Source organism: Labrus bergylta, chromosome 15, assembly GCF_963930695.1.
Source record: "Labrus bergylta chromosome 15, fLabBer1.1, whole genome shotgun sequence".
In the NCBI taxonomy this organism is placed as follows: domain Eukaryota; kingdom Metazoa; phylum Chordata; class Actinopteri; order Labriformes; family Labridae; genus Labrus; species Labrus bergylta.
In genome coordinates, this window is record NC_089209.1 from 9354046 (window position 1) to 9378639 (window position 24594).

Consider the following 24594-nt stretch of genomic DNA (forward strand, 5'->3'; position numbering starts at 1 on the left):
TCAGCAAAACTTGCTGACTGCACCACTTTCCAAATTTCAAGTGATCAATCTGATTTGCCGTTATCCATAAAATAACAGTCCTTAGAAGATCTGAACACGAGTGTTTTGGTTGTCTCTTATGTTGCATTGGCAGTGTTTTACAACGCTTGTTTTTTTTTTTCCTGTTCACACATATATTGCAGGATTTCCTACCTTTTCAAAATGTTGAAAAACATTTGTTCCCATATGAATAACCACAAAGTTGTAAATTAGTAAAGTACAGAGTGTATAAAGTCACTTTAAAAAAAAAAGAAAAAGTGTGACAGCATTTAAACTGACTACCTTAAGGACAGCAGGGAGCTAGAAAGCTAAGTCATCTGTATTACTACTGTAAGAGTCACTCGCTGTATATAGACTCAAGCCACCACTTTGCCATCAGCTGTCACTTTCTCCTAGTTAGCTAGCTTATCATCCACCCATGAGCTGTTCTAGGCTGGGGCCAAAAGGAAGAGCCCCCCCCCCCCCAATAACACTATACACAGTATTAGACTCAACAACTGGACTCACAATCTAGTATTAAATACTGAAACAAATTTAAATCATGGTATTTAATGATGTGTGCTATTATTTGGCATAATATACTGTATATATTTTTAAAGCGATGATCTTTGTCTATTTTCCACCTGGGTTTAACGTTCCCCTCTGACAAAACAACTGGTCCCAGTTTGCCCCCCTCAGTAAAAGTGGACTAGAACCGCCACTGCATCCACCTGCTCTATGTTGATTCACTTGTTTCGATGTTAATGACTGAGGACAATCAAAAAAGATTCTGGTTCAGTCTTTCACTTATAGGATAAGATAAATATAAGATAAATATATTCATATATGGCAGGATCCAGAAGTGTTTTAAGTTAGTTTTCACCTCAAAACCTTTACAACTCTCACCCTAGTCTAATGGTTTTATGGAAAGAACACAACGTAAAAGATCGCAGAAGAGGAACAAAGACATGATGCTGAAACATGCCTTATTGATGGCTTTAGAAGAGATCCCTTTACCCCAGAAGTGGTGGTCCATGTGTTCTTAGAGCCCTGTGTTCACTGATATTGTATGAAATTGCAATGATTTATTTTTAAGTTTGTTCGTTTATTTAACATGGACATATGCAATGAACATAGCTTCATGACTAAAACACAAAGTAGATGCCATGCAAACAGGTTTCTAGCTGGGGCTAATTTGCAACTCTTGTCCCTGGCTCGGCTTTTAGGATTCAAACAGAAGCATTACAACTGAAGAAATACAGAAATAGTGATGGGCTGCCTATTCAGTTCAAACACCCCCAAAAAAAGGAACAAAAGAAAAGGGATGTTTAGATACAGTTCAGGAAAGAAAAATGTTCCCCACTTTGGAAATTTGTCACAGCTCAAAAACATTATTGCCAATCCACAAATATGAGGGGATTGACAAATATAACATCTGTTCACTGTGCGGTGAATGACTAACACATCAACCTAAGGAAACTTCCAACACATCATCATCACACAACGTTTGCTCTGCAAGAAAAAAGGGCAGAACAAAAAATAATAACATTATTTGTGCTTCAAAATTACAGGAGGTAGGATGATCTTAACTTCTCTGTTGAAACACAGAGGATGGGAATAATAGCACTTGTTATTTGGTTGTATTGTGTTGACATGGTCGTAGGATTTACACAGTATTACTTCCATAATGCGTTTTTCTCTTTTATTCATTTTTTTTCCCTGTGAAGCAATAAATCCTGTTTTTTTTTTTCCCATACTTTTTCATTCTTTATCGACATGTATTCCTCCCTGATCAGTTCTGGGCTCTGTGGTCTCTTGATGACTTCCCCTGTGTCCTAATCTCTCCTGCTCCACTTTGGTTAAGCTATTAACCCTTTATGACCGTGTGTGTGTGTGTGTGTGTGTGTGTGTGAGAGTGATTTTTTTGTGTTGGGGTGCACACGCCTCAATCCCCTGTGATAGTAGAGTTGCACTGCGTAATTCATCTGAAGCTCAGGCCTCCTGCTTTCCTCCCACCACTGTAGCCTGTGGACATCTAGGCTTCTGCAGCGGCACATACACACACTTACAGATGGAGGCAAATATGAGATGAAAGGAGTCCATGTGGACATATAGATACCAGTAAAAAAAAAGATTCAAACCTAAAAAGATCATCAATGATGCTACATTTCAAGTACAAAATGTCAAGTTTGAGGAAAAAAAGTTTAAAGAATTAGTTTCACAGTGGATATTTATTAAAACTGTAAGCTGAAAGTTCAACAGTTCAAATATAAACTTTAAAAAAAATGCTGTTGTGTATAATCCTCCGGTATATTGCTCACGTTATTTTAATTTTCGGTAGTTAATACAAACAAATTGTATTAGTTTGTATTAGGTTCAGTACATTTTTTATTAATTTCGTTAACTTAGAGTAAAAATTCTACATATTGTATCTTTCAGTGTTTGATGTGACGCTGTTTTAACCCGATTTTTGCTTCAACTTGTCCTTAAACGCTTTGCCACAGAGTAGCAGGATGACATATTGGAAGTGACCAACTGTCTGTCTGGCCTTTTCTGTCTGTCTGCTAGTTGTTGTCTAGCCATGTAGAAGCATTGACCTTTAGCTTGCTATGTACTGTTGGGAGTAGTGCCCTCTGGGGTTGGACAGGGTCACTTGCGTTACGTCTTCACTTTAGCCATGACCTCGGATGCGAGGGTTGTACGGAGAGTTGGGTCCACCACGTCTGCTGAGATTCGAAAATCTCCGGTTTTCGCCCACATTGCAGGTTTTAGGACGATGATGCAGTGCACAGCAGATTTACCTGGAGGAAGGTGCATGGGCGGAGCTTGAAAAGTGGGAGGGAGCTATCTCATGAACACCCCTTGTGCACCCCCCCCCCCCCCCCCCCCCTCACTCTTCTTCCTCCATCATTCCTCCCTCCTTCTCTCCCCCTGTCTTCTGCTCTTGCACAGGATCACATTAATATTCCTTTGAAGCCTGTTTCAACTGCAGCCAGAAATTCCTCTCTTCCTCTCTCCCCCTCTATTTCTCTCTCCCCCCTTTTTCTCCCTATTTCTTTTCCTGATTCTTTACCCTGCCATCGTTTTTGCAGAAGGGATCACTTTCACCACTGTTTCTTCTAACCGGTGCAGCATGCAGGGAGGGGCACTCTTATTACCTTCAGTCAGGAGTTCCCCCTTGTTGCACACACGCACACACACACACACACACACACACCCACACACACACAGATGTGCACACACGCACACATACATAGAGGAACGGTGGGTACCGATGCCTTTGACAGAGCGTGTTGATTGGTTCAGAATGGTTGCTGCCTCTTGTAGGAGAGTGGAGTGGCTATTTTTAGATCAAGGGGTAGCTGGGAGAGAAAGACTGAGAAGGGCTGAGTGTGTGTGTGTGTGTGTGTGTGTGTGTGCGTGCATGCATGTGTGTGTAAGGAATACTGCAGTCTTGAAGGAAGTTCCCCATCGCACACACAAACACACACACACACACATGCACTTATGCAGCAGTGCCCCTCTAAAGCCAGGGTGGTGTGTATTCCATGTGCCTGCTCCCCCTTTTTCTCTCCTCCCTCAACCTTTTTTTCTCGCTGTATCTTGTCTCCCCCACCTCCCCCTCTCTCTCCCTCCCGCAGTATTTCTGTCTCTCTTGTTTCTCTCTCTCTCTCTCTCTCTCTCTCTCTCTCTTTTCTGAGCTGTGCAAATGTCAGCACTCTCCCATTTATTTGCCAGAGCCCAGAGCAACGTCCTGCACCCTCTGTTTACCTCAGTCTCCACACTGCTGCCCCGTCGGCACTACTTTCCTCCTCCTACTCGCTTTCTCTCTACCACCTTATATCTTTTTCAATCCCCCTGCCCCTCCCCCTCCCGATCTTTGTCTCCATCCTTTCCCCTTCCTTTTAAGCTCTTTCCATCACATCCCCTCCCTTTGACACCCTACTTCCATTTTTTACACCATTCTTGCTTCACCCAGTTCCCCCCCCCCTCGTTTATGGATCATGGCACTTCATTGGAGTAACATGATGACATTTTCAGTCTTGTCTACAACTAACACGTCAAGTTTTTGGGATTACATCCACTGCACCAACACTACCAACACCACCCTCGCAACCCCCTCGGGTGTTTCCTTTTACTTCTATTTTAAGATGCAAGCTTGTCCGTTCACGTTTGGCCCGGTCGGATAAAAAAAAAAAACACCTTGTTTGTCCCTCTCCTCATCCTTCTCGCCGGTCTCTGTCTGTCACATTTTATATATATTTTTTTTTTCTGTCATTTTCCTCTCCCCACGTCTTCGTCTTCCTCACTGTCTCACTCCATCCGTCTGTGATCACCGCGATGATTCATGTGGCTTGCACCTGCTCTGCAGTCGAGGGGCCGCCCTGGTTTACTAAGGAAGGAGAGGGTGGGGATGACAAAGGTGTGGCTTTAAATGTCAGTTTTTGCTTCTTTTTTTTGCTCTGTGATTGTTTATGGTTTGTTTTAGTGATTTTTTTTTAAATGTTCTATTTCCCTTTGTCATGATGCATTTGATGTATTGCGTAAAGCACTTGCCTTGTTGCTGAAATGTGCTTTATATCCAAACTCTCCTTGCCTTGCCTAGTAGGGTAGTGTTAGGGTTAGGGTTAACCTAACCATCAAGAGCCAATCGAAAGTCTCTGTGAGTCCCACAGAAAGGATGTTTCACTGTCAAGTCACAGGTGTACATTTTGGAACCACAGTAAGAATGAATCCAGACACGCTTCCAAAACAGCAAAGACATTTTCAGAGCTGTATTTGGATTGCGGCCACTTGGATTTGTGTTTATGTAGTTGTAGCCATCTGTTGAAAAAGAAATAAAGATCCTTTTTGTCTTTATCAGAATACCATTTCTGTCCATTCATAAAGTTTCCAGGAAATCAGAATGCTTGTTTTGATCTTTTTTTTTCATGTCTTGCACATTTACCTTACTTTAATGTATACCTTTGTATCTTCCCAAAGGATTGTGTAGACGTTCTTTGTTTGGGGTTGTTTGCTAAAATTGTATCTAATGAACCGCTTTCAAAAAAATGTCAACATCCCTCGCCTTTGACACTGGTTACCTAAAGTTAGCTACTGTAATGTGTTGTCATTGTGTTCGATTGTTCTGACATTTCCAGTCCTTTCCAATTGCTGCTGTACTTTCCATCCACAGAGCACTTTGCTGGATGCAACAGTGGGATTTGTAGTTTTTTTTTTTTTTCTGATGCCTTCTATAGCCTTTCTCAGTTACTTTAAGCAATCACACATTGGCAGCTTTGACCCATGTAAAGACAATTGTTGACTTACCTTTATGAAAGAGATCAATTTACCCTTGTGTCAATAAAACAATATCAGTTTCTTTATTTTGCTCCTGCTTGTCGACTTGTGTCCTAATGGAACTTTCCTCTCTCTGTCTCTGCAGTGAGTGACAGCTGTTTTCGAAACCTCGCAGAGGACCGCAGTGGCGTCAACCTCAAAGATCTCGTCCATGATCCCTCCCTGTGAGTATTCGCTTTTTTTTTTAATGACAATTCAAGCTACAAGAAAACATCAGACACCACCTTCATGTTAACGACCACTTACTCCAAAGTCCTTTAACAAATCTTCAAGCGTCAACACAGAACAAAGACACATAGGCCTTCTGCATATATGTGTGTGTGTGTGTGTGTGTGTGTGTGTGTGTGTGTGTGTGTGTGTGTGTGTGTGTGTGTGTGTGTGTGTGCTGTCTTTTTCTTGTTGTTGAAGATTGTAACTAAGAAACTAAAAATAACTCTTCACAACAACATGTCGGGGAGCTCAGTGTCGCCCTATGGAGAGAAATTCCCAGCATGCATGGCAACAACAAAAGAGCTGCAGAACTCGTCTGTTTAAGGATTTCTCATTGTAGCTGCAAGAAGTCATTATTTGTTCAAAGAAGCTAAAAGATGTGAACTCAGCGATTGTTTCCACTACAGGGATTTATTCATTTTTTGTTGTTTTTGCAGCTTTAAAAGGTGCGTTGTTTCAGGATTTATCAATGCACGATTGATATATTTCTGAGAAAGACGACTCAGATGGTGTGTTCATGCATCATTTTGTTGTTTTTCTTGTTAAGGTGCAAATTGCAATTTTGCATGAATGCACACATTGTCCCTATATAGTGTAGATGTGTGTATGAACTATTGCACAGGGTTAGCGTAATCCTACTCTCTTTTGGGAGGGCTTTCGTCAAAAATGTAGAATCTGGCCGCTGGTTTTGCTCGTATTTAACCTGAAGAGAGTCAGACGGTCTTGTACTGGTGATCTGTGAACATGTTTGGTCCTCATTTCCAGTTTAACTTGGAGATGAGAATGGAAAGGGTTGAGGTCATGGCTCCACATACACCAGTCTGGTGCTTAAAACTGGGATTAAGACTCTTTTATGGACCTCAAGTTGGTGTTGAGTTAAAGCAGGAAAGGTCAATACGAAGAATCCAACAATCAACGTCATTTATTTGTCTTTTACAGCACGGGCTTGCACAGTGTAAAAAGTGTTGTATCCTTCATATTTCATACAAAAGACACCATAGAGACACGATTTTGATGAATTGAACATTCTGTGTAAGTTTACTAATTCCCATATACACCAAGAAAATAGTGATTCTCTGCTGCATCTCTGCGACCCAGTCCATCAACTTTGACTGCGTTTTAGCACCTACTGTATGGCGTCATGTATGTCTCAAAAACATCTGCCTGTCAAGCATGATCCAAGATGTTATAATGAGCCAGATCTGTCACTGTATCTGATTTAAAGCTGCAAGGTGACATTATAGTATGTTGGTTAGAGAAGCATTTTAGGTTAACTTTAACTTGGCTCTGGTCCCTTTCTTCCTAGCCATAAGGTTGCCAAAAAGTTGGAAGCTGTGATCATCAGAAATTCATTTATGGTCTAGCATTACCCTAAACTGACCTGGTCCAAAACATAACAACAGGCGCCAGTACAACACTGTTCACATACTTTTGCATGGGCATGAACTGAATATGTCTGCAACAGCAGTTCACAGCAGAAACGAGGTTATTTTTCATGTCAGATTCGATGTCACCGAGATGTACAAGTGCAGCTCAAGCGACGTTAGGTCTAAATCAATATCAGGGCACATATCACACATTGCATTTTAAAACGCCGCCTCAGCCTGTGACTTGAAACAGTGCGCGCTGTGACCCCGACATGCAGCCTCAGATCCGCTCCTCTACACATCAGAAACATTCTCCATACAGACATTGATCTGCTGGTGCTGCCCTGCTCCTCTGTCACAATATCACACCAGTCAATATCAGTGGAGTGTAACCAGTCCCTCCGCTGTGGGACACCCTGGCCTGAGCCATGCTTGTCATGTCCTATACAATGTGTTTATTTTGAAGATGATGTGTATTGTATGTGTCGGCTCTGTGTGACACACAGAGCAGGCATGAGGAGGCCTGTGCCATGTCGTGTGCATCAGAGCGCCAGAGAGTGATTACTGTACAAACGCCTGTTTGTACAGAATGCACACTGAGGGAAACTTGGAATGGTTTTGTTTTATATCCATTCATTCTTGAACATGCTTTCATTCATGTCTGTTTTTAATTGTGACTTTGCTGCACATGTGTTAAACATTTTTACCAGTGCTAAGAGAAAAAGAAATGAACAATGAACATCATAATGGCAGAGATTAGGTAAATAGTAAATGAACTTGCTTTTAAATTACATGTCACATTCGCCCAACATCCCTCGCACTTTGACACTCACACCACCTTCATATGATGGCAGATGCTACCACATATGGTGCCCAGTATTATTGCATTCACAAGCATTCAAACGCTTGGAGAAATTTAGGGGTCAGTGTCTTGCCCAAGGACACTTAGGACATGGGACTGCAGGAGCTGGTGATAGAACCCCTGACCATCTGGGTCGAGAGATGACCGACTCTACCATCAATCTGTCTTTATTTGTATAGCGTCAGCTCATAACAAGTGTTATCTCGAGACACTTTACAAAAAGCAGGTGAAAGACCTTACTCTCTGAGCCACGTCTGCCCGTTCAGTTGTTAGCTTGTTCCAATTCATTCATCTTTGGAGGACCTTGTGAAAGTTTTCAGATGAAAAATAATTATTCTTATCAAGGTGATACTCAAATTACAAAGCTGAAGAGAGACAGGAAATGTTGGAAGAAGAGAGTCGAGGATTACGTGCAGCAAAGGGCCGAGGTCGGATTCAAACCCACAGCCATTGCATCCAGGACTACAGCCTCTGTACATGGGGCGCACAGCATAACCACTAGGCTATCGGCGCTCCCATAAACGATCAATTTCTAATAATTATGTCACCAGATTTCCACTGGAAGTAATCAGTCAAGTTGGACTTCACCACATTTCAGTATAAATGCTTCGTTCCACCTTAACAATGAATGACAGCAGCCGACTCATTCACTTATTCACTTATAAACTATGCATCGAATGACAACTGATAAATACCCTTTGGGTTGATAGACCTCAGATCTGCTGCGTGTTTGCCTGCTTTGAATACAGAGTTGGAGGCTCTGTGGTCCCCTCACACTACTAAAGAGGCTCTTTGGATTGAGGTATTGTGTTCCAGTTAACTGAGAGGGTTGATCTCAGATTAAGCAGGTGCTGTTAAACATGTATATTGGACGTTCAAACAGGCAGTAACTGTTAACTGTCCGCTCGGCTGTGTTATGGTGTTGGTAGCTGGTGCAGATGGGCTTTGGCTCACCTCCTCTGGCCTGAGATCCTCCTTGCCATGTTAATCCATGCCAAACTACAAGTCAGCAGCTCCATCAGGTCGACCAGCCGGAACGCTGTGCCCTCAATGTGCCACTACTGCTGTGACAGAGACGGAGAGGCAAGAGAAGAGAGGGAGGGAGTAGGGGGGGCCGCAGCAGGACACGTAACATAAACTATAATCACAGGCGCACAAACACACCCACACATTGGCACATGCAATCCATCAGTGTGCCCAGTTTGGCATTCAGGAGCATCCAGAGGTGTGTCAGGTGGAGAGAAAAATGATATGTGGCTAAAAGAGAGGAAGCAGAGGGGTGGGGGTCAAAGAAATGATACCCAGACTCAAGGACACACAGATGAGGCAGGCGTGGACTAGAGTGTGTACATGCACGTGTCCTTAAGGGAATTTTTTTTGAATGCATCTTTAGCGTTTCCTGTGGGAGTGAGTGCCTCCATTTGGATTCATATATATCCGTCACGCAGTGTTTGTCTGTGGGTGTTTGTGTTGCTGTGTGTTGGAGGCTGGGTGAGCCTCCCTCCCGGACTGTTGAGCCAGCTCTGTGTCTCTGCCCTCAAGCGACTTGTGTTGCAACATCCTTTGTCAATTTTAGAAATTGTCATGGCTAAGAATAGCCAGGAGTCAATCAGATGGGTGACAGAAGGCCCAATTTCACAGTCAGGGGACAAGGACACACATACATATACTTTTTCTCCGCGCTTCCACCAAGCATCATAATAGCAGGTTTGGATCTTGGATCAACTCTTTAAAGTTATGCTAAGCTAAATACAGAAATGATATCACAAGTGGGTTATTACAACCACATTTGTCAAGCTGCTGTGAGCATTTTGATATAAACAACGGCACACATGGACTATTATTATCTTCACACTCTGCAGCCCCTCTCTGTGTTTTAGCATCCTTTAGCTCTGTTGTTTTGGTAACAGGTCCCCAAATCATTGGCACCCCTCTCTCTGATGTTTTGTCCCGGGAAAAAGCAGTCCAAAAAGTTTTCAAATCCCACGTAACGCCTACTTGCCCGGAACCGAACGATAGACTGGCAAAGTTAGCAGCCAGCTTGTGAACATGATGAAGCATGTTAATGCTACACAGCCAATTTGATTCCCTCAGGACTTGGGTTGAGCCACAGAACAGAGCTAGGAGGCGATAAAATACTGGAATTACATCCAATTAACAAAAAACTGTCATTATTGACCATATATGTATCAGCTGGCTTTGCTGTATGCAGGGGAAAAAAACATTATGGTGAGCAAATAAAAGCTGTTGATTTCTAAACAGATATCTGCATCTATGTGCAGCTAAACAAGCCATTCTAAATCAGAAAGTTCAACTCGAGCGCCAAATCTGTATGAAGATGTCGTGAAAGCCAATCAGTGTTTACATTTACTGACTTCTTTGAATGCATCTTTTCTTTTTTCTTTTTTAAGACTGTAAACGATTTAGCACACAGAACAGAAGGTTTTATTATTAACCACTGGCTCCATCAGAATTTCAGAAAAGTTTGCCATCATTCCCAGAGGCATATACTGTTTTCAGACAATAGTCGATGGGTTCCGAGATTGGGTTACTAGCTACCAAATCACCAATCTAAAGAGTTTAGATTATAGTATGAGGATAAGCCATTGATAGCCATATGTGAATCCAAATAGTCAGTAGCCTAATTCAGGGTTGCACCCATGGAACAGTCTGATCTTATGGTTATATGGATAAATCAGTACACTGAGGTCGGCTCAAAGATTCAGTGTTAAAGATTCATTTTGCATGTACACAAAACACAATTAAAAATACAACACCGTTCTTTAACCTCTACTTTGATTGGCAAAAAATAATGCATTTATTTGCAAAACTCCACCAGGCTTTCCATGCAACTTTACCATGTGACTAGTGAGATAATAAAGCCCGGAGTTTACCTGCACACCTCAGCGGAGATGTTTACATTGACAGTAATAAAAGCAAACATCTGAACAGAAATTAACTTTGTTATTTAAATACATGAAGCCTGTTTGTGTAGAGGAGACGCTTTGGAATAACGAAAAGCAAATCAAATGGAAATTGAACCTGCATGACATTTATTCAGTAAATAAACAGATCCCTTGTTGGGTTGAGTAGTCTGCAAAATATGTTTTACCGTGTTTGTGTGTTTGTATGTTTCTCAGCCTGTGTGCGTGTTGTTTCATGAGTGGAATCATGAGAGTGGAACCCCCTGCTGAGCACTCAGAGCTCTCATCACGGTTGGGGTTTGAAGAGGTGGCCTCCTCCTCCTCTTCCTCCTCCTCCTCCTCCTCCACCTCCTCCTCCATCCCTCCATTCTTGCTTCTATCAGTTAACATGTTGAGAGGTGACCCCTTGAGAGCTTTGCTACATATGGACCAAACCAACAACTCAGCTGTAATGGGCTCGACTCCATGTTACAACTGGGAGTGTGGTGATGGCCGGGGCTCTCCTTTTCCCTCCTCTCTGGATGAAGTGTGTGTGTGTGTGTGTGTGTGTGTGTGTGTGTTGGAAAGCAGGAGGAAGAAAGAAAGAGAGAGTGAGATTGAGTGCCCTGTACAAAGAGCTTGTATTATTAATGAAATCACCCCGGCAGATGGGTCTTATCTTGGAAGTGTCCCGCAACCGCTGAGATTTGCAGCTGGCTCAAATGCACACACACACGTATACACACACACACACACACACACACACACACACACACACACACACACACACTTTCCCTCTTTCTTGTTAAGCGTGCCCCTGACAGTCCATCCCTCCCTTTTTGTCGCTCTTTTCACTCCATGCCTCTCTCTCTCATCCCCACTTTCTCTCTTTATCCTCCTCTCTGCACTCGTCTTTTATTCATAGAAAGATTTGGCACAGGCGTCCAGGCTTTCAGGCCAAAACTACTGCCATCCTCCCCCCGCCCCCACTTTTTGCACACACACACACACACACCCATCCAGCTCACTCCCCTTCCCCTCCTATGTCTTCCTTCGCCCGCATCAGGATTTGTCCACACCTCAAGCGAAAAAGCCTTTATTCCAAGCTGACTACCTCCAGCCAGCAGTTTGAAGAAGAGCTTTATGTGTCGTAACCCCCTGCAGTAGAAAGAGACATAGATGGGTGTTTGAGATTAAAATGTTGCAGGCCCTTTCCCCTCTAATAGGCTCCCCTTAATTCAGGGCACATCCTGCCCAAATACAGCAGAGCGCTCTATCTGCAAGAAAGCCAGTCATACTGAAACGCATAACTCTGCATTAATTCATGTGTATATAAAACACATATACATACATGTGCTGCATAAGCATATTCTGTCATGTGCATGCACAAATGTACTAGTACAATACTTATGCAGGCATACAGTGAATACTAACATTTATACATGTATACACACATTTACATTTATGCATATGCAAACATTACGTGCGTGTGTGGCTACACTAACACATCCTTTGACTATATTGCTGTTTTGTGTCCCTTCATTCTTTTAGGGTGCAGCGTGTGTAAGAAAGTTACTGTTTGGGAGGCGGGGCTTCTGTTGCTTTTTTTAAGAACTTGGTGTCTGGAATTGAATCAGTGATGTTGCAGTTACATATATGAGTTCTTCTTGTAAAGGAACGACGATATGTTGATATCATCTATGCCATTGTTATGTATCTATTTTTACAGATTGTAACTTTTTATTGAACTTTCCAAGCTGCAATCATTGGTCACATCACCAGACTAAATGAAATGTTGAATAGATTACTTTAATGACGGGATTAACAGCACTGTTACAATACTTGTTCAGTGTATGCGTTTATACTTTATATTTTCATTGTATTTGTGTTTGGATGAATACACTTAACTTGCATTGAAGTCCTACCTATGTATTGGTTACGGAGCAGAGTGCGACGCTATTCACTGTATCCGTTATTTTATTCTTTATTTATCCCCTCTACCATTGAAACTGGTATCTGTCTCAAAAGTTCAAAATGTTGGACAATGAAAGCCACACATTTACATGTATAGTCAAACCTATCTTTAACCAATAGAGTCTAAACCGGTGGTTCTCATCTGGTGGGTCGGGACCCAGAGGTGGGTTTTTCAGTGGGTCACAAATGTATGCCAGGAAAAAAGCTTGTGTAAAAAGGTCTGTAAAGCATTTTTAAACATGTTAGTTTAGTTCAGTTTCTTGCTTCAGTGACATGTTTTGTACTGACTGAGGTCCAAACTCCACAATTTTTCATTTGAATCTATCTGATTGGTCAAAGGATATCTGAAATTTGGGTGGCGAACCACTGGTCTAAACAACACTCCTGCAGCTTTTATCATTTGGTTTATTAGAAACTGTTGAAACAGTTAGATAGGGTTGCTGAGTTAACTTGTGCTTTTTTTGGAAGGTGTTGTTTCTGATTTTCTTGGAACATATTGCATCATGCTGGCAGGAATGATTTTGTTAAGTTTGTTTCACCAACCTTGTTCCAACCAATAAGAGTAGGATAAAAGTCAAAAGCACTTCTCTACTCTGCATATGCACATATGTGAATGTATACATAATGCACAACATACACTATACCATCCATGTTGCATACAGTCCATACTTTTTATTATTTACACACACACACACACACACACACACACATACTGTGTATACTTGTAAAAATACATCCATATTTAAATATACATGCATACACATAGGACACACATGCAGTTAAGATCACATATATGGTAGTGGTTACGGTGAAGGTTAAAAAAAAACTTTGTATATGTGAAACACACTACACCTGGGATATGTATCAATGTACATTTGTTGTGTGTATAGTGTACACAAAGGTGTACTGTGAAAAAATTCACAAACACAATAGATGCATACAAATATATAAGTCTACTGTCAAATTCATACAGTATATGCGAGGATTGTTGTATAAGTGGGTGTTCATATATGAATGTAAACATACATGTTGAGTGACGACGTGAAAGCACACACCCACGAGTATTCAAATGACATAATAACTTCCAGCTATTTATTAACATGCGGCTAAATGCAGGCTACACCCACGAGCTGAAAAATGTCCAGTCAACAACATATTTCTGCTTTCACACAGAAATGGCATCCCCAACAGTTACCAGAAACCATAAAAACAAAACAAAAAAAAACACTGGCACACAAAACAAACTCTCACACACTCTGTGACGATGAACAACACAGCAACTGGAGGCTTCAGGCAGGAGGGGTTGCCTTGGAAACGATGGGAAGGAACCCTAGTTATTTGTGTTGAGCATATTTTCATTTGGGCTGAAACAGAGAGGCATAAAAACCCCAGGAGAAGGGGAGAGGTGATTTGTCCTGACAGCTCCTTCACTCTCCCGAGGTGTAACACACACACACACACACACACACACACACACAGGCACATGAACGGACCAATGCACATGCATGAACACAATCAGACACACAAACACACACACACACACACACACACACAGACAAATACAGAGATGCCAAAATCATCCCCACCTCACTCTTTCCTAAACACATCAAGAGAAGAAAATCACTCGTGTAATCACGGGAATGACAGCAGGAGTGTGTGTGTAGTGTGTGTGGGTGCACAAGCGAACACAGGGAACTACACAAGTACTTAAAGTAGCCATGCATGTGCAGTGTTTCATGCAAAAGTTCTTCTTTGAATGACTCTTTCTCTCCTTCTCTGCGTCAGACGCACACGGATTCCCCCTGAGATTCCTGCATGCATGCTGCAGTATTTTTTTTTTATTTTGGCATTGATATTTCAAGGGTGCAAAATGTACTCTTTCGACTCCTCTGAAAGGAAAAAGAAAAAAAGTAGACGCTTTAAATGTTCCCAGAGTTCATGGGTGTTTGTCTGAGTGAGGGTATCATGGCGTTTAAGTGGCTGTCGCGGAGGGGGAACATGATGCAGTAGTCGCCCAAAAATAGCGCATCTTTAAAAAAAAAGAAAAAGAAAAGGGTTACATAAGGGGTGTCTAGTGCAGAGCCTTCACCTTGAGCCTGGGGTTGTTCTTTTTGGCACGCCATACCCTGTCTGGCCACAGGAGGTCACTGTGGTTCACAGTTTTCCACATCAGCTGCAGCAGGAGCAGCTCTGTCCTTCGTCAGAGCTCCCTCTTCAGTGGGCCGTCCTGTGGAAAATCCGTTCAGGAGGGGACGTTCAAGGGCATTCTCTCTCTCTCTCTCTCTCCTCATTCGTTTTTTGTTGTATCTTTTTTCCTCTCACTCGTTCCTCCATCACTCAATTATCTTATTTTCTTCCATTTCTCAGCCACTATTCCAACATCATCTAAAGACATAGACGCTGTACTTGTTAAAATGACAGATGTAGGGTTACTTATTAAGTCTTTTTTGCAGTCAGACACAGGAGACAGTTTCTTACTTATACAAACGCCATATTCACAAGCGTGAGGGTGCATCTGGGACATTTCTAAGACGGTTATTTTCTGCTTTATTACCCTTAGAAAGAGCCCAAAATGTGTTAAATCTGCGGCCAAAGTTTCTGATCCTCTTTGAAATTTAACCAAGTCAATATAAATCTAAAATGAGTCATCCCGAAACACTGACTTCTAATCTGCTCTGTAGTTTCTTAGCTGACCTTTTTGACCTCTGTGTAGACGGGCCTAAAGAGAAAAGAGGATTTTCTGGCAGGGATCAATAGAGCATCTTGTCTTGTATCTAACACGTTAATAACTGTGTGTGTAATCTAATGACTGTCTTCCTCTCTCAGGTTGGGGGGGATGATCTCGGCCTACAAGATAGTGCCAGACGAGATAGACGAAATTAAGGTGTGTAATCTATCAACCTGCCTGTTATCAGCTGTATCTTTCTCTCGGCCTGTTTTTTTTTTTTTTTTCCAACACAGCAGTGTGGATTTTTGTGATAATAATGAATTGTGTGTGTGTTTTTGCGTGTGTGTGTGTGTGTGTGTGTGTGTGTGTGTGTGTGTGTGTGTGTGTGTGTGTGTGTGTGTGTGTGTGTGTGTGTGTGTGTGTGTGTGTGTGTGTGTGTGTGTGTGTGTGTGAACAAACAGGAGACTCTGGTGGATTGGTGCGATGAAAAGGAACTTAACCTCATCCTAACAACAGGAGGCACAGGCTTTGCACCGAGAGATGTCACGCCAGAGGTGGGTTTAAATGTGTTTATGACGACTCTCTCCAGAAAACAACAAAATAAATGCATTTCTTGTTTACATGTTTCTTTTCTTGTTTTTATTGAAGAAACTGGATTTGGACGTTATTGCAGCTTGCTGTGTTTGTTGCACTTTATGACATGGGGGGGATAAAATGTGTATCATCGTCCTGATTCGTGTGATTCAATCATCCAATCGCTTTTGTCTAAGATCAATATTTGAATTAAGCAATGGTCCTATCAGATTTCACTGCCAGTTTGACTGTATATCTCCTCACGTAAGAATGATGAATGAGGGATATTTGGCTGAAGAAGACGTTTACAGTAGGATGATGAAAAGAGGAAAAAGCCAGCTGAATAACGTTTGACTACAGTGAAGAGAATTAAAGAGATGAAGCATAATACATGGGGAAGATTAGAGTGTGTAACACTGCATCACATTAGCTGTGGCTTTTAATGACACAAGCCCGTTGCTGTCCTCCAAGTTCGATACTCATTCCAGCCATCACTTTATAAAAAAATATGTGTGATTGTGTTACTGTGTCAGAAGAGTAGCAAGCGATGTCTTAAGTCTGCAGTGTTTAGGAAACATGCAAACGTTATAGCAAGGCTTGACATTTGTTTTCAAGAAAAGAAACCTTACAAAAGCAACAAGGGCTATTTGCAGTGAAATATGAAAACCATCTTCTTATAAGGTCAAATACAGGAAGTGATGTCACACCTTTGTAATAGATAAACTGAAAAGACCTTATTTCCTAAAGGAAAGGTTCTGCTTAGGTAGATGCCTCCTGTCGCTGCCTGTGCAGCTCGCTCTGTTTTTTATGAGAGTGTGATTGTGTGTCCGTGTGTGATTGTGTGTGTGTGTGTGTGTGTGTGTGTGTGTGTGTGTGTTGCAGCAGTGATTAAGACACAGTGTAATTAGCCCCAAGATCACATGGGAAATAAAGAGGCAGAAGTTAGATCCTTATTGAATCTTTTTTTAAACAAATATGGGCTCATGTAGCAGGCGAGTCAGAGATAATGGGTGGCAGGTGGCAGCATGCGTGTGATGAGTGTTTGGACCTCTTTTTAACTCACTGTCCAATACTTTATTTATTTACACTATTCATATGTTTTTCTAAATATGCCATAGATTGAGAACACTTTTCTTTGTAGACTTGCATGATTACGGGGCTTCTTTTTTAAGGTTTAAAGTGGAAACAAATCATGAATTGAACTATTTTGCAAATCAAAATCTGAAATGTTACAACCTATACAGTATGCCATCATCATGCTTTATTACTTGTTTCTGACCGGCCAGTTCAGAACAAGGGGAAACTCAAAGTTACAATAACATTAATCACGTAAACTTAAAGTTGCTCTTATTAAAAGTTTTGCTATGAGAGCTGTATGTGGCTGTGGTTGTGATTTTATAACCTTGAACTTGCTGATATTTGCCTTAAAGTCATCATATAAGGACAAGGTTTGAAAGTGTGTAAAGATCACCTGTACCCAATTTAATAGCCCAATTGAAAACAAACGTTTTCATGCCTGTTTGCAATCTGGTGTATTCTAAAGAGCGTAAATGAGAAAGACTTGCATGTTCTCACCATTGTTAGCCAAATAACTTAAGATAGGAAACATTTTTGCGATTTATACTGCTATGCTTCTGTTACAAACATACACACACAACCACAACACACACACACACACTCTCGCACACACATTTGAGCAGTTTGGCAGGGGATGAGCTGTGCTTCTCAGCAGTATCATTGGTCCTCATCAATCACGGCAGACAGCAGCCTTCCTGGAAGAGGAAAGACGCGTAGACAGTGTAGTCCCTGATAATACCTGCTATCTGATTCAGGCCTGTGTGCTGCAGACAATCATATCTGTCAATGTGTGTGTGTGCGTGTGTGCGTGTGTATGCGTGTGTGTGTTTGCTGGGAGTGTGTGTGTGTGTGTGTGTGTGTGTGTGTGTGTGTGTGTGTGTGTGTGTGTGTGTGTGAAAGCAGTTCAAGACACACATAACTGCTTCCTGTTTAAACTGAAAGCAGGACAGAAGTAACAGATTACATGTTGTGCTTTTACTTTAATAGAAGAGCAGCTGGTGGGTCAACAGGTCTCAGACTCTATCAAAGTAGGTACAGGGTGCAGATGTTTGAGTGTAGCAGTTTGGCCAGTTTCACATTTGCATCTAACCCTTTAACACTGTGTCGTCTATATTTCACTTACGTTTGATGTCCTAACTCTTATTTGACTGAACTGTAATTTTGGAGCAATCTTGCACAACGACTTCCTTTGGTATGAAAAACGCTTCTATCGTACCCAATCTATCGCATTTGCAGGGACATATCCAGCTTGAACTCTCACTCAGTTACCTTTAATAATCTTCCAGTCTGTTTGTTCTCTTGCTGCTGTAATAATAACATATTCAAGTCCACTTCCTACGAGACAGACATATAAATATACTTCACCAGCCACATGTTTTGTTCTGCATATTTGCAGCTGATATTTGTGGAGTTTAATAGATGAAGGTGAAGAGGACCGCAACGACGGTTACAATCTGTGTCAATAGTTTTCATAACTGCTGCCTGCTTTTTTTTTTTTTTTTTAATTGAAAACCTGCCTTGTTTAATTTCAGAAAGGTTTTCAAAGCTTCATATAACTTTTTATTTCCAAAGTTCTTTGGTTTTGTTTCGCAGTTTCATCACATTCCCTCATAGTCCGTGCTCTTCCCTATCCCTCATCATGTAACTGAAAAGTAAACCTCCATTTTCCTCTGAAATCAGACTTTAAAACATACTGCCCAAACAATACAGTGTATTTGTTACACTCCATCTGAAGGCATGCCTGTTGAATCACTTCTCTTATCCTCTACTCACTTGCTTTTATGATTCTATGACGTTTAAATCCAGCCTCACCCCCCTCCCTCTCTCTCGTTCCTTCTTGTCTCCATCTCACCCCTTCTCTCTCTCCCCCCCCCCCCCCCCCCCCCCCCCCCACCCTCCTGAGTCCGATGCCCACGATCCTCATCAGCGGCTCCTCTCCCTTTGAAGTCTTTTCTCTCCCCTCGCTCCCCTCGCTAATGGTGCGTTTGAAGTGTCACTCAACTCAAGGGCACCCAACACACACAGCTGGAGGAGAAGGCGTTATCGTCTCCACTATCTCGATGTCGAGAACGTGCTGCATGCAACTGCAGTCCCACAAATATATCAACACTCACGCCCACACGTACAAACAAATACAGTTGATGCAAAGTCTCTGCAAAGATGGGGAAATCTGCAGGACCGCCACCCGTTGACACCACATGAATCCCAAGAGGGTTCTTTTTTCTTTTTTTTTTTACAAAATAAAAGCCCAGCAAACTTATAAAAATTCTTAAACACATTTTCAGTAACATTCAAGGCAGTACATATCAACTTACCCAAGACTGAACAGTTCAATTGTACAGAGTGACCTTGTAAAGGACATACGGGGCATTGATTTCATTGATCGAATGGTTCCTGATTGCTAAACGGGCTGTAGATTGGAGGAGGGGGGTCAATTAAGGATTTTCCAGCCTCCAGACAGCTGTGTGATTGTGGACGATGGATCGTATATCTATCCAGATGTTGACAGTGAAGACATGCGTTCAGGAGGTTGTTGCTAAGGTGTGGGACAATTATCAGTACGCATCTGACTTAAATCTTTAACTCTTTTCTTTTGCTCAGATTTCTTTTATTTTTCCTTATTCCTCAGTTTACATTTATGTACTGAAGCAGAACACTTAATAGAGCATTTGTGTACAACTCTACAGCTCCTCCATTGAACCCATTTGCATGTTTTGTTTTCACATTGTTTTCAATCGTCTGTCATATTTTGCATTAAAGTCTCTTGACAGTATGAGTAATGCTGGTCAATCGCATTTATCTTTATTAATTTTTTTATCACACTTTTCTTTTGGCACCAAAAACACCAGGACAAACCTTGTATGTATAAACCATAGACGTAAATCACCTTCATATGATAATTCCAAAAAGATAATTTTTTTCACCAATACATTGACACAATTAAATCTGAGGGAAGCTGGCAGATAGCTTGAACTTCATCTGACCGCGTCAAAATGGTGTGAAAGCAATGACATTACACGTGGCCTCCATCCAACAGGTAAATACACATGGCGGATGAGACACAGTCTTCTTAATCGTTGTGATGAATTCAAACTGAGCGATCGCTGCATTAACACCCGTGTCTTCCTGCAAAACTCTCCCTGCAATTGAACTAGTGTTAAATGAATGAACAACTCTGTGGAGGATCGCGGCTAATGTTTGAGCAACACATGGCTGCCTGTAACTGAAGGAGTAATGAGGGAGCGTATCAATACATCATTTTATGATTGCTTAAGATGTACACATTAGACACAGTAAATAGCATTAGCTTAGTAAGACTAGGATGTCGCTAATGAGCCTCCTCTTCATCTCACCTCTTCAGGCCACTAAGGAGGTGATAGAGCGCGAGGCTCCGGGGATGTCTCTTGCTATGCTGATGGGATCTCTCAACGTCACACCTCTAGGCATGCTGTCCAGGTGAGCTGCACAACACAAATAAAACACAGTAAATGTTGTTGTTTTTTTTTTCAAATTCAGCAAACCTTAAAGTATAAGTATTGTGTTTTTGAATGTGATCAGAGAGCAACAAACATGCCACCTATTAATATAAAACAAACGAGTGCAGCACTCTGTGAAACACTGAATCAAGGACGCATGTATTAGCATATTATACACAGCTGTTCAAATACTTTATTCTGATTGGCCAATTACACATCGCAACGGTGCGCTATTCCTCAATTTATCACCGTGAAGAAGAGCACTTCGTGGGTCGCTGGTAGCCTAGTGGTTAGTGCTTGTGCCCCATGTACAAAGGCTATAGTCCTCAACACAAGCGGCCTGGGTTCAAATCCAGCCTGTGACTCCCTTCCTGCATGTCATTCCCCTCTCTCTCTCTCTCTCTCTCTCTCTCTCTTTCTCCCCATCCCACATTTGTAACACTCTCTTTCTTCTTACTGATATAAATGTTCCCATGTGTTCTTTTTTTTGCAGACCTGTGTGTGGTATCAGAGGGAAGACGCTCATCATCAACTTACCAGGAAGCAAGAAAGGCTCCCAGGTAGGAAACACCTTTCTACTTCACGCGTAAGGGTTATGTGTAACAGATTCACCTGGTTAGATAGAGACATGGGGGAGAAACATTGCACATATAGCACATAGTGACAAAGAACTCTGGTCAAATCAGGTGCAAATGTAAGACGCACAACTTCTGTTTCAACACATCCTCATCCGGGGTCATCATTCACTCATGCCTTGTCTCCCACCCCTTCGGCTTCTCTCGTCCTCTGTTTCCTGATGACTGTTTCGGATGGTGCTCTATGTAACTGAATATTGTAAATCTAATCTCTCTGAGCAACACATCAGTTTCATGCTCTGTATCGGAACTATGTTGAATTGCGTTGAAAAATATCTACACAACCAAAGTTTGAAAAGGTTTTCTTTTTATCTTTTTTTTTTTTAACCTTCTCCTGGGCAAAGATCCCGTGTTGTTTGGAGTGATTTGTATAAAAGGACACTAAACTTTCTTTTTTGAAATGGGACAATTTTATAGCCCAATTAATTTCCTGTTGACTGCTTAATGGGACTATCACTAGCAAATGGCTTCTTTTATAACAAATTCCTGCAAAAGGTCGGGGCTACAGTTATCACTCTATGCACAGGACATCTTCAATATATGAAGCAAAAAAAAATGATGAATGAATAGTGAACAGCAACCCTGTCTTTAATGATCCCACTGCGTAGAAATGACCTGTTTAAATGGACATCATTAGCTTAGCATTTTGTTAGCAACATGACTCCTTATGCTAAGGTCAACTTCCCGATACACTCTTCTTGTACCTGCTCTGTGATCCGTGAATGTATCTACATGCAGTCCATATGTGTGTGTGTGTGTGTGTGTGTGTAAGCAGCATGTGTATTGATGTGTGTGTGTGTGTGTGTGTGAGTGTGTGTACTTCTGTGTGCACTTATGTGAATGATTAATTGATGATGTCATGCAGCATAGATCCTTGCGTTTTGGGTGTTCATGTGTACAAATGCACAAATGCAGAGGTCATGTGTGGGTTGGCATTGTGTGTTTGTTTGTTCTCGTATGTTTGAGAATGTAAACTGTATATATATAAACATATATAGACGTGTGTGTGTGTGCTTCCACCCCCTGCCGCCCCCCTCTCCCCCTCCATCTGTCTCCCTCTCTGCGCCACTGACCCACACATCTGTCTCTGTCTCGTTACACGCCAGCTCCTCCTGATCGATTTTAGTATTTCTTTTAATCAATTACGCCACCTCTCCCCCGTCCGCTGCCATATTAGTGTCTCCCTCATCAACCCCCAGTTAAAGTTAACGGCACAATCTGCCCAATGCAGGCTTCTATTACGATGATGTCCTGTCATAAAGATAACTGGGAAGTCCAGCTGAGCCAGCCAGAAGAAGGCCTTTATATCAGAGAGTAGCTTTTTGTTTTGTCTCTTTGGTCCCATTTACACACTGAAGATTACACTCTTTGAATCCACATTTACTGTTCACTTAGTGAAAAATACCATCACAGCATTGTGTTCTTTCAGCGGTAAAGAAAAAGTCACTTTCCAACACTGACTATTATTTTCTCATGGATATCAGTCCTAGGTCTCCTGGGTGACATATCAGAGGAAAGTGTCCAGAAACGCCCACAGAGTGTTACCTAGAGATCATCGTATTTTCTACATTTGAGCCACTGATCAAGCAGCTAAATTTTTGCATTCATTATGCTCTTAACACCATTTGTACTAGCAGGCACAAAAAAAGAAGAACAGTAGATGCTTGACATACTTTACTTTACTAAAGGGCTTCTTTCAAAGAACTATGGGGAAAAAAATACCAAATTGGGGTTAAAATACGCTGAATAAAGTATTATTTCAGGCCTCCACTCACACTGTCAGCTTATCTAGCTTATATGTTCTTATGCTGTTATACAGAATACGTTGTGCTGTCATGTTATATGTTAACAGTGGACTCCCAGAGGAGTATATCCCATTTAGGACTCCATCCATTTAGGACTCCATCCATTTAGGACTCTATCCATTTGTCCGTCAGTGTTTCTTAAAAGAAAAATCAACAGAATTTGGGACTAATTTCAGATTTTTGTGACTTCAGTGATCCAGATATTTAAACAGGTCCCCTCCATGTTACCACAGATCTGTTTTAAATTTAAAATCCCAAAGTTGGCCATTTCTTTTAGTCTTTTTCTCACTTTCCATCTCTTAGCTTCTACTGTCCCTGTTTCTGTTTCCTTATCTTTTTTTCCTTCACGTTTTTAATGTCTGCCTCGTTTTTTTTTTTTTTTGTTGCTCTTACTGAATCTCTGCCTCTATAAATCTCTCGAGATTTCCTCCTCCCTGTCTCTCTCACTATCTCTCCCTTTCTTGTCTCTTCCTCTTTTGCTCACTGTCTGTCACCCTCTCTCGTCATCTCCTCCTGCAATCTCACTCTCTTACCCCTCTTCTCCTCCACTCCTCCACTTCCCTCCTCTCTCTCTCTCTCTCTCTCTATCTCTATCTCTCTCTTGCTTGTGTTTCTCATCCACTGGCACTACATCCAGGGATTCTGCTCTTTAGTGTTCTTGACAGTTTCTCTCCTTCAGGACAAAACAGTGAATAAGAGCAGACAACAAAAAAAAAAAAAAACTCCCTCCCGACACACCTAAAATAATAGCCCAGCATGCACTGAAAACAAAAAATGAGGAGAGAGAAACATCTCCGGGCTCCTGACACCGTCCTCACTCCTTCGTTTTTCCTCATTTGACCCTGATTTTGTCCCCACACAACTCTCCTTTCTGACAAACGCTTAGATTTGATCTGAAGACATGAAGCATAAACAGTCTACCGGGTGGGAAAGTTGGCTTGCGGCTTCAGAGGGGCATCCTGGTCAAGAGTAGCATCTTCAATCTGCTCCATATCGCTGTCTGAGTCCATTTTTCTCAATTTTCTTTCACAGGAGTTGAGGATGCTATTTTAGTCCCGTATGCATCCTACGATCTATGGATCTATGGCTTTGAAATTCAGTCAAATCCAGATTAACATCATCATGTTTAATCACGCTTACAAAAAAACATGATGTGGAGTGGGAATGTTGCTCCCAAAGCCGGAGTAAGATACTGTAAAGCGTAGGCGGCGATTAATAATGCATCCTCTCAATGCTTAAAATACACAGCAAGATAAATAATTTCATAGATTAGCGCTTGTCTTGGGAGTGAGGAGAAAGGAGCGTTTAGCACAGCAGAGGAGCCCACAGGCAGACTCTCACACACACACACACACACACACACACACACACACACACACACACACACACACACACCGGAGAGAGATAAGAAACAGGGAGGGAGGAGGGAGTAGAGGTTTGTATAAATGTGGCCAGAGGGAGGCGTTGTGATCTGCTGAAGACAAGGTAGAGATCTAAGGGTTACACACTGTCGCTGTTAAATAGAAATCACAAAATAAATGTTTATGGAGATTTGCTTTAATACCCTTATCATTTACCTTTTTCTTAAGATGTATTTTTGGGCTTCTTTGCCTTTATTTGATCGGAAAGTGAATAGAGTAGCAAATCAGGATGAGAGAGTGGGGAATGACATGCGGGAAAGGAGCA

The 24594-nt window shown here is 41.7% G+C and overlaps 1 protein-coding gene across 13 annotated transcripts in view; it reads left to right on the top strand.

Moving 5' to 3' along the window:
• The window catches only part of gphnb (gephyrin b), a 100174-nt gene that overhangs the window by 26120 nt on the left and 49460 nt on the right, over nt 1–24594 (top strand). For all 13 annotated transcript variants that reach the window (XM_020628116.3, XM_065963632.1, XM_065963633.1 and 10 more), the window contains exons 2-6: nt 5444–5522; nt 15501–15558; nt 15804–15896; nt 20354–20448; nt 20962–21028. In XM_020628116.3, coding sequence (XP_020483772.1) covers nt 5444–5522; nt 15501–15558; nt 15804–15896; nt 20354–20448; nt 20962–21028 — 392 coding nt within the window. The remainder of the gene's footprint in view (nt 1–5443; nt 5523–15500; nt 15559–15803; nt 15897–20353; nt 20449–20961; nt 21029–24594) is intronic.